Source organism: Capricornis sumatraensis, chromosome 1 (genome assembly GCF_032405125.1).
Source record: "Capricornis sumatraensis isolate serow.1 chromosome 1, serow.2, whole genome shotgun sequence".
NCBI classification, from domain to species: Eukaryota; Metazoa; Chordata; class Mammalia; order Artiodactyla; family Bovidae; genus Capricornis; species Capricornis sumatraensis.
Window position 1 is genome coordinate 113,193,534 of NC_091069.1, and position 18,487 is coordinate 113,212,020.

The 18,487-nt window shown below is 43.3% G+C and overlaps 1 protein-coding gene across 1 annotated transcript; it reads right to left on the minus strand.

The window, feature by feature from the left end:
* Positions 1 to 2,090: 2,090 nt before the first annotated feature.
* On the minus strand, positions 2,091 to 17,840 carry BACH1 (BTB domain and CNC homolog 1). Its single transcript, XM_068988364.1, has 4 exons — positions 17,607 to 17,840; positions 12,738 to 14,075; positions 10,953 to 11,159; positions 2,091 to 2,537 (listed from the first exon to the last, which is right to left on the minus strand). The coding sequence occupies exons 1-4, from the start codon at positions 17,838 to 17,840 to the stop codon at positions 2,091 to 2,093; spliced, it is 2,226 nt and encodes a 741-aa protein (XP_068844465.1).
* Between the last annotated feature and the right edge of the window lie 647 nt (positions 17,841 to 18,487).

The window sequence follows — 18,487 nt, forward strand, 5'->3', positions numbered from 1 at the left end:
CACAGACCGGTGCGGAAAAGAGCCGAGTGCACACTGAGGTAGGGAATGAAGGAGTCCGTCGGCTTGGTAAGACTTTACACGCTGTAAACCAGAAAAGGTTTCATATTATTTTATATTTTGCATTTAAAATTACAAGTATCAAAGAAATAGATGGGAGTACACATACACACACACACAATTGATCACTGTTTTGTAGGATGGGATTCATTATCATAGAATTATATTCTCCCTGACAAATTCTTAGATGTACTTATAAAAGCCTCTAGAAAATAAACAAGTCCAACTAGTTTTCTCCTACAACAGCTAAGCGGATAATAGAAATAACATACAAACCACTGAAAAGATGGTGGCAATAGCTCCCACAACACCCGCCCCCGTGAAAAAGGCTAACATTTGACGAATTACTCTGAAATGGGAAGCCTGGTCCCCACGTCGCCTCACAGGCCTACTGGCTTCAGACCCAGTCCCACACATTAACTACACAAGCCCTCTGCCAGACTCAAGATGCAATCTATAGAGGTCAGGTGTCTAACCTCAGTGAAATGAAGTACTTTCCAATCCAAACCCTAAAAATTACTTTCCATACCCTTTCAAACTGGATTCTGCAAATGTTTCTCTGAATGCAAATATTCAATGTTGCTTTCATCACTGACAGGTCCACAGCTTTCTATAACAGCAGAATGGCTAAGAACCACTGCATAATGGCATGGGATAAGGGTTCAGATCATCAGAAAACTATCTTAAAACAGGATTGAATAAACACAAAGACCGATTTTAAAATGCCCGAGTCCAAAATGATGGGTGTGCCCTTACGTACTAGATTTGGGGAGGAGAGCAAGACTAAATCTGGCTTTCAAATTCAAACCCACAAATGGAGCAAAATTATGTTTTCAGCCTATCTCACAAACCTGCATGGTTGTCGTAGACACATTTTGATCTATCGTAATGCTTTTTACAAAGAAACCACAGAATTTCAGAGACAGGATGGGAAATGAACTGCCATTCCTGATAAACGCAGGCCATCTTTCCCTGCGACAGCGGGCTCCCTTGTACGAGTGGCCTTCGGCGGGTAGGCCCCCAGCCTTGTCCCGGGTGAGCACTCCAGATTCCAGGGAGGCTAAGCCAAGGCTGCCATCGCAGGAGCTCATGCCACTGTGTCCTGAGTTTTATTTCTCCTCCCAAAAGGACGAGAATGTGAGAAAACAGAAAGATCATGCTGGACCCAGATATAGAAGAGATGAAGAGGAAAAGAGGGAAATGACACTTATCTACTGCTGATGCAGCCAGGACTCTTAAAGTCGACACTGAGGAGGATCAGGAGCCTCTGCCAGAGGCCAGCCTCCTGCCTGGGGTTCCCGTTTCCAACATCGCCCAGGATCACAGCTGCAGGCCAACCAGTCTCCACTTTTAGCAAGAGCTGAAAGAGCAGCACGCCAGGGTTCAGGAGCGATGGTCTCTACGTGTCCCCACTTCAGGCCTACAGCAGTATGCCCGAGGAGGTGACACCTTACTCTTCAGTAGCATGGAACTCTGCCAGCATTACTTGGAAGAAAATTTTCTTTTAAACCAGTATGTTGTAAGAAGGCCAGATGATTAATCTTTTGCAGGCTATTTCTTTAGAGCAGGAAGTGTCTGCAGAGGTTTCAACCTGTTTAACTACTGTTTGATATGCTACAGTTTTTCACTTTCTTATTTACTTTGAACACTGGGAAGAATCATTGCTAACAGATGTTATTCTTTAAAACTGAGGAGTTTTCAGTACCCTTGCTGGAAAATCCCATGGACAGAGGAGCCTGGTATATGCTACAGTCCATGGGGTCACAAAGAGTCAGACATGACTGAGCGACTTCACTTTCTTTCTTTCTTTCAAAGCCTTACTGCATTTCCACGTGGGAATTTTCGGCATCCAAGTGGCAGATCATTTCTGCCTCTCCTGTGGAAATGAAGGAAAAGTCAAAGGCTGACGTCAAAGGAATTCCCTTAACAGCAAAGTACGAGGGAAGACAAACCATACTTGTCAAGAGACGGGTGGCCGTATCAGGCTTTTAAGACAATGTCAAAACGTCAGTAGGAAACAGCCGGAGGTGCGTTTACTCATCAGTAGTACACTTGTCGGTCATCTGTTGACAGAAGTCTGAGATGCCCCCGCTCTGGCGACAGGGCTCCCTCGGCTCCGAGAGGGTGCTGGCAGCCGTCTGGGACTCCTGGCCCCGCACACTGCCCGCCTCGCCGCCCTTGCTGCTGGGGTAACATGGGCTGGGCTCCCCGGCAGGCAGCCCAGCCGCAGGACTTTCAGACAGACTCAGGATCGAGGGTAATGCGAGCTCACCATCAGGAGTGCTCTTGCCTTTCTCAGAAATTAACAGGGAGAGCGGGCAGTCGGAGGCTGAGTACTTGGCGAGGATCTGTATCTGTTCTTGACTCAGAGCCGCTTCTTTACAGACTTGCTGGCAAAGCCCGGTCAGGTTCTGCTTGGTCTCGCCCAGCGTGGACAAAATGTGATCCCTCTCCTTCAACAAGCTCTCCTTTTCGTTTTGCTGTAGGCGAGAAAGAGCATACGGTGAGGTGTGTTGATGAGCTCATCAGCATGGCTAGGGTGTGCATTCATTCATATCCACAGCACCTCCTCCTCATGTAAGGTCATGGGGAATTTTTCCTGCCAATTCCATTCCAAAATATACTCAATACTGAGGCCCATAAGCCCTCATCCCTAACAGGCCTACACATATCTTGGGGTTCAGAACTTCTCAGATTCTGGAGAGAAAGTATAGATGCACACATAATTCCTCCAGCAGCATCTGAAGCAGCACCCCACTCTCAGACACCTTCCCACTTCTAAATAAGACACACGAAAGCATCAATAGACAGAGTAGGACACATAACGACTGGGTACCCTGATCTAGCCTTGTGTCAGTTTTTTGGCCAAAATAGTTGTGACAGACTTGCACGGTTTTCAGAGTTTTTTTGGATCTGTGGACTGCAGATAAACCAGTGCGGACTCTGGGGATGAAATACAACCTCCACAAAAGCAGAAGCGAAGTGGTCATAACTCCAAAGATTCTAATAATGACTGGACATTAGCTGTGCCAGACGTTGTGCTAAATGTTTCCAAACATACCATTTCAACTATGTAATCCTCACAATGACTGCTGATTTCAGGAATATCAAACACATTTTACAGATGGGGTTCAGATTGTAACATGCCCAGAGTCACTGACATGTGAAGAATGGAGGGGGAGGGGAATTGTGTTTATTAATTACTATTATTGCTATTTAGTTGCTAAGTCATGTCCAACTCTTTTGCGACCCTGGGCTTTCCATAGGACTTACTAGACACACTGGAGTGGGCTGCTATTTCCTTGTCCAGGGGATCTGCCTAGCTCAGGAACTCAACCCAAGGCTCTGCCACATCTCCTACACTGCAGGTGGGTTCTTTACCACGGAGCCACCAGGGTTTCCCAGGGGGCACTACTGGTCAAGAATCTGCCTGACAATGCAGGAGATGCCAACAGACTCGGGTTCAATCCCTGGGCCAGGAAATCCCTCGGAAGAGGAAATGGCAACCCGCTCCAGTATTCTTGCCTGGAAAATCCCATGGGCAGAGGAGCCTGGTGGGCTACAATCTGTGCAGACACAGAGAGTCGGACACGACTGAGCACAATTATTACTCCTATTGGTCCTGTTATTAGTTTCATGTTGAATGATTGTCCCTGTAAGAAAGCCTACCATGAAGTTTTGCTCACGTTTTCCCAGTCCCAGCCGCCCTGTCCGCCATCACCGGTTACTGCGGACAGCGTGTCTTTTTTCCTATCATTGTACCACCTCATCCTTCCAATTCTACCTCTGCACTGTGCCTAATCCAGTATGAGCTAGAAAACCAAATCATCAAGCTGGTTACAAGGTAAGAGTAAATAAATGTTGACAGAGGGTCAAAGATTTCTCTTGTGAAATGTATGACAAATCTCCTGGCCTTCTGCTCTTTGGCAACTTCAGGGGAGCTGGAGCTGTTAAATGTTGCCAGTTAAACATTTAGACAGGTTGCTTCACAGTAGCCATCTACAATGGGCAACCTTTAAATAGATGCTCTTCTGGGACAAAAATCGTTAAAAGGTTAAAAAAGAAACCTGCTTTGCACAAAAGTACTGCTGTGGTTTTATATTAAAGTTTTTCTACAAAACTGTGGGTGACTCCAACTATGGGTAGTCAGGTTTTAGTGGGTGCCTCCAACTATGGATAGTCAGGTTTTAAATATTTCAGGGCCATCTAAGACTTTGAAAAACTGTACTGAATAAGAAACACTGAATTTTTCTATTGCAAGGTACATACTTCTATTTACTGAAAGTGAAAGTGAAGTTGCTTAGTCATGTCCAACTCTTTGCAACCCCATGGACTGTAGCCTACCAGGCTCCTCAGTCCATGGGATTTTCCAGGCAAGAATACTGGAGTGGGTTGCCATTTCCTTCTCCAGAGGATCCTTCCAACCCATTGATAGAACCCCAGTCTGCATTGTAGGCAGATGCTTTACCGTCTGAGCCACCAGGAAAGCCCCTATTTACTGAAGCATGATGTATATCCTGAATGAACACATGTATTACACACACACACACACGGAGCAACTCTCCAGCACACATACACACACACACACACATACACACACGGAGCAACTCTCCAGCAGCAAGCCTGCATTCTGGAGTCTAATACCTGCTATAAGAGACTAGGGATTTTTACAGAAAGGGTTGGCTCCCCATCTTGGAAAAAGAGAAGGGTTTCCAGGTGGCTCAGGGGTAAAGAATCCGCCTGTCAGCGTAGAGGACTTGGGTTTGATCCCTGGGTCGGGAAGATCCCCGGGAGGACAGCATGGCAACCCACTCCATTCTTCTTGCCTGGAGAATCTCATGGACAGAGAAGCCTGGCAGGCCACAGTTTACAGGGTGGCAGAGTCAGACATGACTGAGCACGCACACAGACACAAGGTAAACCTATGAGACGCTGTTGTAAACGGCACAGGCACACTAACAGGGTCATGTCAAAAGCACGCACCAGCTGGCTGAGCAAGCTGGCTCTCCCTGGCAAGCCTGGGAAAATATCAACATCAAGAAGACCAATGACTATTGTGAGTTCTAAGAAATTAAACTAGAAAAAAATTAATCCACGAGTCCACTGTGATACTAAAAGGATGTGGTCAGAGGGAGGGAAAAGAGGAAGGAAGGAAAGTTCTTTTTAAAGAGGAATACCAATAAATGTAAGTGGAATGACAGAATTGGAAAAATTCCGATTTTGCAGTCCCCATTATAAAGGCCATCATCGCATGCTTAGAACCAAAGGACAAAGGAGTGTTGGGGGACCAGATATTCACAAAGTGCCTAATTAGCAGTCCACAGAAAACAAACACAAAGGCAAAAAAAAAAAAAAAAAATTTGGAAATGGTCTGCCTCCATGCACTCAAGTGGAACAACACCCTGACACGGTGTCTCCCCGAGTGACCCAGTATGAAGGACCCAACGATGAATGTTCAATCTCAGTCTAAGAATACACACTTTCACAGTTCACATTAAATACAGAGAGGGCAGGAAGGAGTTACATAAAACCAAGGGGAAATGATCAGACAAACATTAGAAGTGTGACATTTCATGAGAACGCTGGCCTGGACTCTTAAAAAACTTATCATTAGAAAATAGCAGGCGGGGAGTACTGGGCATATACCCTGAGGGAACATAACTGAAAAGGATACATGTGCCCCAGTGTTCATCACAGCACTATTCACAAGAGCTAGGACATGGAAGCAACCTAGATGTCCATCAACAGATGAATGGATAAAGCAGCCGTGGAACATATACACAATGGAATATTACTCACCATAAAAAGGAATGCATTTGACTCAGTTCTAATATATATATACGCACACAATGGAACATTACTCAACCATACTGACATGTCCTGGAGGAGGAAATGGCGACCCACTCCAGCATTCTTGCCTGGAGAATTCCCACAGAGGACCCTGGCAGGCTCTAGTCCATGGGGTCGCAAAGAGGCAGACAAAAGTGAGTGAGCAAGTGACTGACAGGTACCCACTGCTATACTTAAAACTAACACAACATTGTTAATCAACTATACTCTCCTAGAAAACAAAAATTTTTTTAAATTAAAAAAAATGGGGGGAGAAGGGGGAGGATTTGTTCTAGACTGAGAGACTAAAGACAAAACTAGAAACTTCATGTGAGAATTGGCTCCTGCTTTGCAAAGAAAAAATATATATAAAGTATACCTGGGGACAAAAAGGGTAATTTGAATAGGAATTACATATGTTATTTAAGATTTATTAATTTTCTCGGGTATGACAAAGATATCGGTAAATATTTGATAAAGATATCAAAAAATGTCATTTTAGTTGTTCATATTTAAGTATTTAGGGGTGAAATGTCATAATGTGGTAGGTTTCAAATGATTCAAAAACAAAACAAGAGCCACAAAGACGGACAGGGAGTATAGTGAGACGATCACCCAACTACAGGTACAAAGAATCCAAGACCGGCTGACAGGGACAGAGGGACAAAGCCCCAGAGACCAGCCAAGTGGAGCAGGGGGACACAGACCTGGCCAGAGAGAGAGAGACCAGGGCCCACAGGAAGAGGCAGGAAGCAAAGATGGCAAAACGTCAGTGACTGGTAAGTCCACCCAGGAAGGACATGGTTGTTTACCGCACTATCCACTTAACTTCCCTGCAAGCTTGAAATTTCTAGAATGGGGAGGAAGAAGATGATTCTCAAGAACAAATAAAAACACATAAAGCTGGCTCCCTATGAGACTCTAAGCATTTTATTGGCAAGGGCTATGTCTCACTGATCTTTGATTCCCCTGGTACCCAGTACATTTAATATGGAATGAAAAGCAGATATTCGCGGAAAACATAACTACTGATTTTTACTGAGCCCTGAACATGTGCGGGGCAGGACAACAAGCCTTCCATCTCTGGCTGCATCTCATCCTCACAACCAGACCTGAGGGAGATACTACCCTTATCTCCTTGTTATTGATGAGGGGATTGGTTTTGGAGAGGCAACGACCTCTCCAAAGCCACCAAGGGGCCAGGCAGAGTTTTCAGCTGTTTGACTCCAAAGCCTCCATCTGACTTCTATATTCTAGTGCGGCAGGTTCTAGAAACTTCGTGTGCGTAATAAAGACTCACGCTGGAAACCTGCAGAATGCATATTCCTGGGCCCCTCCCACAGGTCTGGGATGGGGCTCCAGAGGGAGCATTCTGAAGGCAGACTCCTGGGTAACTCTGATGCCAATTGTACACAGGCCACATTTCAAGACACGCTGCTCAAGGGCCTCACAGAGTGGCAGCCGGGAGGCCCCAGAGGGCCCACTGGAGATGGCAGTGCACGTGTGACGAGAGCCGTAGCTAGACTGCGACCAGAAAAGGGTTGTTTTTAACACAATAATCTTCATGACAAAATTCATAACAGTAAAGATAGACTGGGCTTCCCTGCTGGCTCAGACTGTCAAGAGTCTGCCTTCAATGCAGGAGATCTGGGTTCGATCCCTGGGTTGGGAAGATCCCCTGGAGAAGCGAAAGGCTACTACCCACTACAGAATTCCTGCCTGGAGACAATCCACGGGAGCGCATACAGTCGGACACGACTGAGCGACTAACACTTTCCCGTCACAAAAACAGATGAGGTAATTTGACTCCTACACCATCATCCTGGACAAGGGGAGTGAAACAAAACGATGTGTGAATGTCTCAACCCCGAGTTCCAGAACTTCGTGAATACTGTGATTTCTGACCACTTATAAGTTGGTATCAGTTAATGTCTGATTTCTTCTAACAGAAATTACACTTTGGCAATTTATTATTTTTCTTCAAAAAGCCAAGTTTACTTCAAGGTTACCTTTGTCTGAGACCACAATGGTATCAGAGACAGATATTTTCTAACTTCTGATTTCATCTTACAGGACAGAACAAACATAGACCTTGAGAAGAATCCTATAAAGATGACAGCTTTGTAAGTCAAACACGTTTAACAAGTTGAATGATTTTTGAACTTTGTTCAAGATCTTATATTTACTGGTAAAAGAAAAGTCATGATTTTGTTTTGTAAATTATAGATATTCAACTCTTACAGTAAAAGCAATACTGAATTAATACCTAACCTCTAACATACTGCTGCTAAGTCGCTACAGTCGTGTCCGACTCCGTGTGACCCCATAGACGGCAGCCCACCAGGCTCCCCCGTCCCTGGGATTCTCCAGGCAAGAACACTGGAGTGGACTGCCATTTCCTTCCCCAATGCAGGAAAGTGAAAAGTGAAAGTGAGGTTGCTCAGTCGTGCCTGACTCATAGTGACCCCATGGACCGCAGCCCACCAGGCTCCTCCGTCCATGGGATTTTCCAGGCAAGAGTACTGGAGTGGGTTGCCATTGCCTTCTCCGTCTAACATACTATTAAATTTTAAATAAAGATTAAGAGTCAATACCATCAATTTATCGACCAAAGAAATAGCCGCCTTTTTTCTTCTTCAAAGGTTACTGACAGACTCCGACAGGACTTCTTGTTGAAGTCAATTTATTAAATTCAAATTAACATCTCCCTTTGGCTTTCCCAGCATATAATGACCACCTGAAGCATGCTTAAAAGCCATTTACTCCTTGGAAGAAAAGCTACAAACCTAGACAGCGTATTAAAAAGCAGAGACATTACTTTGCTGACAAAGGTCCGTCTAGTCAAAGCTACAGTTTTTCCAGTAGTTATGTATGGATGTGAAAGTTGGACGATAAAGAAAGCTGAGTGCCAAAGAATTGATGCTTTTGAGCTGTGGTGTTGGAGAAGACTCTTGAGAGTTCCTTGAACTGCAAGGAGATCAAACCAGTCAATCCTAAAGGAAATCAACCCTGAATATTCACTGGAAGGACTGATACTGAGGCTGAAGCTCTAATACTCTGGCTACCTGATGTGAAGAATTGACTCATTGGAAAAGACCCTGATGCTGGGGAAAGACTAAAGGTGGGAGAAGGGGACGACAGAGGATGAGATGGCTGGATGGCATCACTGAGTCGATGGACATTGAGCTGGAGCAAGCTCCAGGAGTTGGTGATGGACAGGGAGGCCTGGAGTGCTGCAGTCCATGAATCGGACAAAGAGCCAGACATGACTGAGAGACTGAACTGAACTGAAGCATGCTTCACACATGGTTTTTATCTCACTGACCCACCTTAAAAATACTATTTTCAAATCATTATTCATTTTGTAATCAAAATACTATTTTTCACGTGCTGATCCATCCACAGTCTATTAGGCTATTACTCTTAGAAGCAACTACAAAAATTTCCTAAGAACCACGGGAAAACCAAATATTCCCTTCTATTGAAAATTAACCAAGAGCTATTCCACCAACGACATGAAAGGAATCTTTCTATAATGAGAGAGGCAATATAAACAGTGAGGTCTGAACCCAGAGTCTACAGCATAGGCAGAGACATTAGGAAAGGAACAATCAAGGGAGAGAAAACTGAAAATTGATAAATAATAGTACAGCAATAATAAGAAGAAAGTAATATTTATTGAGTACTATGTGCCAGGCATTTTTCTAAAGACTTAGATATATTAGCTCATTTAATCTTCATAAACTGGAGAAGGAAATGCAACCCACTCCAGTATTCTTGCCTGGAAAATCCCACAGATGGAGGAGCCTGGCACAGTCCATGGGGTTGCCAAGAGTCGGACACAACTGAGACACTTCACTTCCAGTATTTTTGCCTAGGAAATCCTATGGACAGAGAAGCCTGGCAGGCTACATATAGTCCATAGTAGTCACAAAAGAGTTGGACACGACTTAGAGACTAAAGAACAATAATCTTCATAAATGAATACTCATTTCTGTAAAGTAATAACTGGTATTATCCCATCTTACAGAGGAGAAAACTGAGGGACAAAGGTATTACATAGCCTGCCCAGAGTTACCCGGGCTTCCCTGGTGGCTCAGACAGTAAAGAATCTACCTGCAATGCAGGAGCTGCAGATGTGGGTTCGACCTCTAGGTGGGGAAGATCCCCTGGAGCAGGGCATGGCAACCCACTCTGGTATTCTTGCCTAGAGCATGCCATGGAGAGAGGAACCTGGTGTGCTACATTCTAGGGCGTCGAAAGGAGTCAGACACAACTTAGTGACACCGTGCACACACAGAAAATAGAACGTTCAATGAACGTTTTTACTGCATCTAAACACTGTCCCTACTGTCGTCTCTAACCAGGGTTTTAGCTTGCACTATCAGTTATCTTTCTTCACAACACTTCCTTCTATTAGTACCAACCACTACTGTACAAAGAAACATTGGTGAAAATTAATCCATTTTTTAGTTAATTTCTGTTTTGATGCTGGAATAAAAAATAAGATGGAACAAAGTAGGCATTCTTATCCCTGAGGATCTCATTAGGTATTAAAATTTTCTATTTATATTAGCACATGAATTTTTCCCTTAGATGAAAGATTCAAGTTGGCTGGTTCACTTTGCTATCAACCAAAACAAGTTACTGGTTCATTAAAACCAACAACTGAAACATTAGCATTTACAGACACCAAGCACAACACAAAGAGATTAAAGTGTTTTATCATTTCTTTCATTTTTACTCAACCACCAGAACTAGATAGTGAAATTATCTTTACTCTATAAATCATTTTTTACAAAGACACACAGAAATAGTTCAACTTACATATGACAGTATCACACTATATACATAAAACACTTGCTTAGGTAAAATTATGAAAATCCTCATTGTTTTTTATCTGCTTATCTTTCTGAAAATGTCACATAATTTATTTCTTAATATTAATTGGCAAATTTTAAAATAATTGAACATTATATCTGACTTAGGAATTGAAACAGCTATTTCCTATAAAAAAGACAGAATGAACTGTTGGAATTAGAGTAAAAAGAAACTTCTAGACTCACCAGCTTCTCAATTTCTGATTCAAGATTCTGTATACAGTCAAGTTTCCTCTTGCGACAGCGCTGTGCAGCAATTCTGTTTTTACTTCTTCTCCGAATATCATGGATGCAATCCAGTTGTTCTGGAGTCAGTTTGTGCATTTTCAACAAAGATTGAAAATCATTTCGAGAGAGTGAAATTATTCGTTGTGCATTAAATGGCAATTTTACCTAGAAGGTGAAATAAACATTAGCAATTATTGCTGCATTTTTTGGTTTTACTTAAATCTAGGAAGTGGAAAATATACATCTATGTTTTCCAGGGAACTTTATTTAGACTTAAAAAACCTCTATCCCCAATCTCTATACATTCCTTTTTTTTCTTCATTATTTCTGTTCTATTTTTGAGAGGGTTTAGAAGAGAAATTGAGAAGCAGATTTTTTTTTGCAAATCAAACATCATAAACACAAATATTAATGTACTTACGGTGAGAAAACAGAATTTAAATTATTTTACTAGGGCATGTCAATACCCCATAGAGATCTTTAAGGCATTTTCTAAAGTGTTTTAAATGTATTTTTACTCAAACCAAAAAAATTCCGTTTTGTTCTTTGACTTCTATTACTGTGTAGCACTGACTTAATATTGTGTATAACACCACCAATAATTTCTAAGGCATTTCTTAAAATTTATTTTTCTGTCAGAAAAATGGCAGTTTCACATAAATCATTTTACTTGCCAATGCAGAAATGGTTAGAAAAACCTTATAAATATTTTACAGTCATTTTCAACATATTTAAATTTCAAATAATAATAAGATAATCTTTAAAAAACAGTACTGTGGGAAAGTTTAATTATCAAAAAGAAATGAAACATTTGTTAAGTTTCTCTGGCTACCTACTTAGTCTTTCAAGCTTACAGAAATTAGTTACATAAAATATTCTAAAATTTCTTACATGTTTCATTTAAACACTTTGTCATAGTTTCAAGCACTGCATATACAAATGTCATACAAAAATCAATATATATAATTTCATGCTTACATATTACTTCTTAAATTAAATAATGAAAGACCTCCTTCCAAAGCCAAGGGGGAAAAAAACCTCTTTGTTGTTTGTGATGATAAAGAACTAACAAGCCTTTATTACTACTGGAACTATATAGTCAAGTTTTACAAAAAAGCATCTATCAAATACAAACATTTATACACAAAGTACACAGATCAAGATTAGTGTGATTAATAACATACTGGTTACCTGTAGTTCATGCTAAATTATTAAGACATTCTTTAAATTAATAGATGAAATGACTAAGGAAAAATAAGAAAAAAAATTTATAGCTATGAGAAACTAGTATAAAGAAAACTTTGGATAGAAGCCACATTCCTGCAACTGGTCATCGCTAAGTCATTGCTAAGTGACTAAGTCCCACGTCTAGACGTCTTTGTGGCAGTGAATAAGACTGAATATATGCTGTATTTAACCAGGAGTTAATCATCAAATGACTAGAGAATCATTATTCTTTTTCCTCTTGGGACCTGGCACTTGATTTAAACAGTTACACAGCCAATGCGGGAATCCACTCCCTGGTTAACAGAACAAATACATCTACTTGAAATAAAGGAACACAGCAGTCCTTCCAACTTCATCACCCCCTCCTGGTATGTATCATGCAGTGGTATAATTAACTGAGTATGGGTTTCCTCCTCCCTCCCTGAGCCAGATCACATTCCCAGCAGGAGCAGACACAGTCAGTCCAGTTAACGGTGGTCAAACAATGACTTGAGCACACACTCCTTTTCCACTCACCTCACACTCTTGTTCTCTGGCTGAACAGGGCTCACTGTCCCCTTCGGTATCTGTCTCCGAGTCATCTCCCAAGCTGATCACACAAGCGTAGGGACAAGGCTCCTGCTGGGGCTCTGAAACGTAGTCATCGGTTCCAATTTCCAGGCTGCTGGAACAGCCCTCGGGACTCAGAGTGCTTATAAAAGGGCAATTGACAGAACTCAAGGTCGTGAAAGTCCTCTGGCCCGGTTCCGGGCTCTCGCTGATCCTGATACCTAACCAGGGACACTCAGACCGCTTCTGGGGGTAGTTCTGCTCTGGGCCGTCTTTGGCCACGGCAGGTGACAACTGCATTTGGCAGGGAGAGTCCGCGCTGCAGATGTCACTCCAGAAGCCCTTTGCGAGGTGCTCCGCCACCTCTCGCTCCACGCTGCTCAGATCACTCGCGGCAAGGCCACTCTCCTTCCTGGGGCCGGAGTCTGATTTCACATCCGGACTCTCACCAAAAGCCTTCTCCTCTCGCACACTGGAACCCGATGAAGGCTTTTCCGTTAACACTGTCGTGTTTTGCATGCCAGCAAAATTCAAGTCACCGTACTGGTCGTACGTGTGTAAGAGAGACAGAGAGTAGAGCCCGTGGGGGTCTGCAGAACTGGGGGGGCAGGGAGTCGTTTCTGTTTTTCCGGATGAGCCCTGGGAAGCGGGATCTTTCTTCTTGGCTTCTTCATGTTCCATCACTGACTTTCTTTCTTCACATTTTAAAATCACCTGCAAGTCTGCACAGTCCTGGATTCCTCCTAGACACTCAGTTTCCGACGGCTCATGTGGCTGAACAGAAGCAGCCTGAATGTCTTTGACACTGGACTCCACAGTTCGGACTCTGTCAGTTCCAAACGCTTTCTGGAATTTTCGGTATTTGGGGCATAAAGACGGCAGAGCCAGGGGAGCATCCTTTTCTAAGCACATGGATTCACATGTTTGGCTGGCACTGTCCTGCAGAGGAGGAGTCGCTTTTGCACTGCCTTGATACCTACGCAGTTTACAGTGAGGGGTTTGGACATTTTTGTTGTCCAGAAATTCCTCCACCTCATCAATTTCTAAATCCTTCTGGTCCAAGAGTGAAAACTTAAAATCTGGTTTCTGGCAAGGCGAGGAGAAGCATTTTTTTCTGGGGCATTCCTGCTGGTCTGCAGTGGAGTCCAGAAACTTGTATTTGAGAAACTGAAAGCAGGATTCCTCAATATCAGGTACGCCTAAAAATTCCACACACTTGTACACCTCATCCACATTGTCCTTACTGAGTATCAGTTTAGCAGTGTAGGCAAACTGAATTAAAGGTTCAAATCCTTTAACTGTCACCTGTTAATATACAAAACAAAAACAAACACATCACATGAAAAGCTGTCTAGCAGATAAGGATGAGAGAAGCAGCAGGGTGGCAAGATGAAAACCTCTTTGTGATACTTATAAAACAGGGATTTTAATTTGGCGAGAAAAAAATATTCTTCTCAGAACTGTAAAGCTAAGGGAATCTAGAAAAGCTTGCTTCTCACATCCTGTTCACTGGGACCACACTCTCCACTTTATAGATTTCCACTCATGGTGATCCATGGAGTATGATTTACTCATATGAGATAAAGATATAAACATTACCACAACTTTCCACATTATTTGAAAGAAGGCATCTATGGAATAAAGCAACACGGATAAACATTCAACACACTGTTTCAAGTGCTGGGGTCTGTTGCCATCCTAGGTCCACGTGGTTACCATATTCCAAACAACTCCTCAGCCGTGATAAACCACTACAGTGGAATATTCAAGGCCGGAGAACAGAATAGCTAAAGCAATGAAAGTACTCCTGACCATGTGGACAGTCAGTGGCTAACTATCAATTATCTTCGAGTTTCTAATAAAACTTTTAAAGATTCAGATTCACAAAGTGATCTACGTGAAGACCTAAAACGTGTGCCTAGTACAGTCTCAGCAAAGATTCAGACCCCAGCTAATAAAGCCTTTAAGCTCAAAATTGGACATTTACACTGAACCTGCCTCTGCAGAGAGAGGGGGGAGACGACACCTACTGAGGGCATGGAAAGCTTCATTCTAGGCTCAAATACAAAAATTAATTGTAGAACACTGAATTCCAGTAAGAGTGATCAAGATATAATTTTTCTGTGATTCTCTTAAACACCTGCTAAACTGGGCATACTTAGTTAGCTTTTAAATGGCTAAAAAATAAAATAAAAACAGCAACACCAAATACTGGTGAAGATGTGGAGAAACAGGAAAACTCACACACTGCTGGTAGGAACGTAAAATGGTGCAGCTGGCTCTGCAAACCAGTTTGGCAGTTTCTTATAAACATGCAACCACCATATGTCCCAGCAACTGCACTCCTATTCTTTTATGCCAGAAAAATGAAAACTCATCTTGCACAAGCGCTCACTGCAGTGTTATCTGTAACAGCCCAAAATTGGAATTAGCATGATTTCCTTCAATAGGTGTACAGCTAAATAAAAACCAGTACACCCACAGGATGGAATGCTCGGCAATAGAAAAGAATACACTGTGGATGCCTAAGACTTGGATAAATCTCAGAGAAATTACGGTAAGAGGAAAAAGGCCAATCCCAAAAGGTCACCTACTGTATGATTCCATTTATGTGACATTTTTCAGATGACAAAACTTTAAGAAAGGAGGACAGATTAGTGGTTGCCAGGGATTAGGAATGGAGGGAGGGGGTGAGGGAGTATGGATGGAAACCAGAAAGGAAGTGAGTGGGACTATAAAAGGGCAACACAAGGGATTCTCGGGTAGGTGCTGAAACTGTTTAGTTTCCTTACTATGGCAGTGGACACATGGACCCACCCAGAAAACGAAACTGTATAGAATTTTACAGCATACGCAATTTAGTACAAGTAAAACCAGGAAAGCCTAAGATGGATGAATTGTACTACTGTCAAAATCCTGGTTGTGACATACAATTTTGCAAAAACACTACCATTGGAAGAAACTGAGTCGAGTGCAGCAAAGGGGCTCTCTGCCTTAACAGCTGCATGTGAATTTACAATGATCTCAATAAATGTTTTAATTGAGAATTTTTAAATAAAATAATCAAGAGGCTTTAAAGACAGCTATGCAATAATCTTTTCAATCTGTCATTATGATGAGACACTTCAAATATCTGAAAATTTGTATCTTATATTCAAATTAGAATGAATGAATGTATATATACATACGTGCATGCAGATATCTTTCCTTCCATATATATGAATCAAATTATTTTCTGCTTGGAAAGTCTTTTTAAGTAATTTGAAACTACAGATCATAAAGAGGATATCTCCATTAGGATATGTGTTGCTACTTGTTAAAGAACAACGGGTGACCAATAGCTGGTCCTTCTTGCCACTGCATTAGTATTATATTATTTGTTCCAATTTCTGCCACAGAACTGACAACCTGTAGCTACCATTTCATGAATGTATGTATGCATGGCCAGCAATAAGCCAAACTGTAGACTCAGTGTCATCATAGAACAGCCCACACAAACCTGTTGTACATAGACAGGTTCTATATACTTTGTCCAAATTCCTTTCAACAACTTCTAATGTGTGCTGGAGAAGACTCTTGAGAGTCAAACCAGTCAATCATAAAGGAAATCAGTCCTGAATATTCACTGGAAGGACTGAAGCTCCAATACTTTGGCCACCTGATGTGAAAAACTGACTCAGTTGAAAAGACCCTGATGCTGGGAAAGACTGAGGGCAGGAGGAGAAGGGGATGACAGAGGATGAGATGGTTGGATGGCATCACCAACTCAATGGACGTTTGAGTTTAAGCAAACTCTGGGAGACAGTGAAGGGCCTGGAAGCCTGGCCTGCTACAGTCCCTGAGGTCACAAATTGTCAGATACAACTTAACAATGAACAAAATGTGTGTCCCAATGCCACAAGGCTCAACACTTCTAGTTGTCATCACTAATGAAACCAAACAAACTGTTAAAACAACCAGTGTACCCAGCACTCCTGCCCTATGAGTCGTCTCTTAGTGGTAGGATGGTAACAAGAACCTAAGTGTCTAGGTGCACGAGCTCCATAATAGGCTTGGGGGGAAAGGTGTGTAAGAACAAGGCTCTATAAATATGACACAAAATCACCTTTCTTCTACCCACACATTGTCTCAATCTCAAGAAAGAAGAAAAGGAGAGAACCCTTCTGAAGTACCTAACAGCCACTTGTAGACAAAATGAGGAGGCTGGAATGCATAATCTTTTAGGTCTTCTCCAAATTCTAAAACATCTGGCTTTAAAAACGAATAGATCTGGCAACTTGGACTCATAGTTAAAACAATAAAACGGAGCGGCACAGGAAGGCTGTCCCCAGTAACTCCCTTTCAGTCCTGTCCATGAAGGCAGGTCGGTCATAGTCAAATGCAGGCTTGGGAGGACCCTAATCCCTGTCCATCACAGGAAAAGGCCCAAAGGGGGAGTCCCGCCCAGGTGTGTGACCTCTCCGAATGCCCGTATCCACTGGTGAGGCATTTCATTAAAACACAACAGGAGGTCAAGCTATTCAACGGCCCAACAGATATTAACTAACATCCAAAGTTATCAGAGACTTCTCTGGCAGTCCAGAGGTTAAGTAAGACTCCGCACTTCCACTGCCGGAGACAGGGGGTTGATCCCTGGTGGGGGAACTACGATTCCGCCTGCCTTGAGGTGCGGCCAAAATAATAAAGTGAACCAGCTGACACAGAAAATGCCGAAGCAAGTTAAATGTGAGGCTGCAGAAGCACGGGCAAGGATGACCGGCAAGGTGGGGTTTTTGCCCTAACGGGATCAACCAGGGGAGACAGTTGGTTGCATGAACGCGGGGCGAGCTCTCCCACCTCTCCGGGCAGCGTGATGCGTGGCTCTGCTCCGGCCGCGCCGGCGAGCCGGGCGTGAAAGTAGGCGCTGCAGGCGGCCAGCACGGCGCGGTGCGCGCGGAAGGGCCGGCCCTCCACCAGCACCGTCACGTCGCACAGCTCGTCCTTCCGCCGCTGCTCGTCCAGGCAGCGCAGCACGTGCGCGCCGTGCACCGACGATTCGTAGGCGAACACCGCGTTCTCACCCAGCCACATTCTGCGTCCGGGGCGGCGTCGGGAGGATCCGAGAGAGCATGCTTCTGACAGTTGTCAACCCTGCCGAGACACAGGCTGCGGTCACTCACGGAACGGCTAGGAAAGAGATCTGTCCCGGCGGCCCCGGCAGGTACCCGTCAACACGTGGCTGCTGTTTAGTCACTCAGTCAGTCCGACTCTCTGCGACCTCATGGACTGTGGCCCTCCAGACTCCTCGGTCCATGCGGATTTTCCCGGCAAGAATATTGGAGTGAGTTGCCACTTCCTTCTCCGGGCGGATCTTCCCCACCTGGGGATCGAACCCACCTCTCTTACATTGGCGGGTGGGTTCTTTACCACTGAACCACTTGGGAAGCCCCCCATCAGATTAAAATACTCATCACTAAAACCCAAATGAAAACAAAAGCTTCTACCTAAACCAGACTCAGGGTCAAGTGATGGGTGTGCACCCATGACTATACCCATGGTGTCCAGGACTACAGAGCTGATGCTTTCCCCTCCTAGCTTAAGCCTTTAAATTATCAGCTGAATTGATTTAGTACTCTAATTTTAATGCTGGCATGAAACAAAGATGGCTTCCTTTTTTTAGAAATTTTATCTTGAGAACCCGGCTGTCTGGTTTTAAAAAGGTAATGGCATACCCCAAT

Coding starts and splice junctions, on each gene's coding strand:
- BACH1 (XM_068988364.1), bottom strand. CDS start 17,840: ATGTGGCTGGGTGAGAACGCGGTGTTCGCCTACGAATCGTCGGTGCAC. Junction 14,076..17,606: donor GCATCACGCTGCCCGGAGAG/GTGGGAGAGCTC, acceptor GTATATTAACAG/GTGACAGTTAAAGGATTTGA. Junction 2,538..10,952: donor AATCAGAAATTGAGAAGCTG/GTGAGTCTAGAA, acceptor TCTCGCCTACAG/CAAAACGAAAAGGAGAGCTT.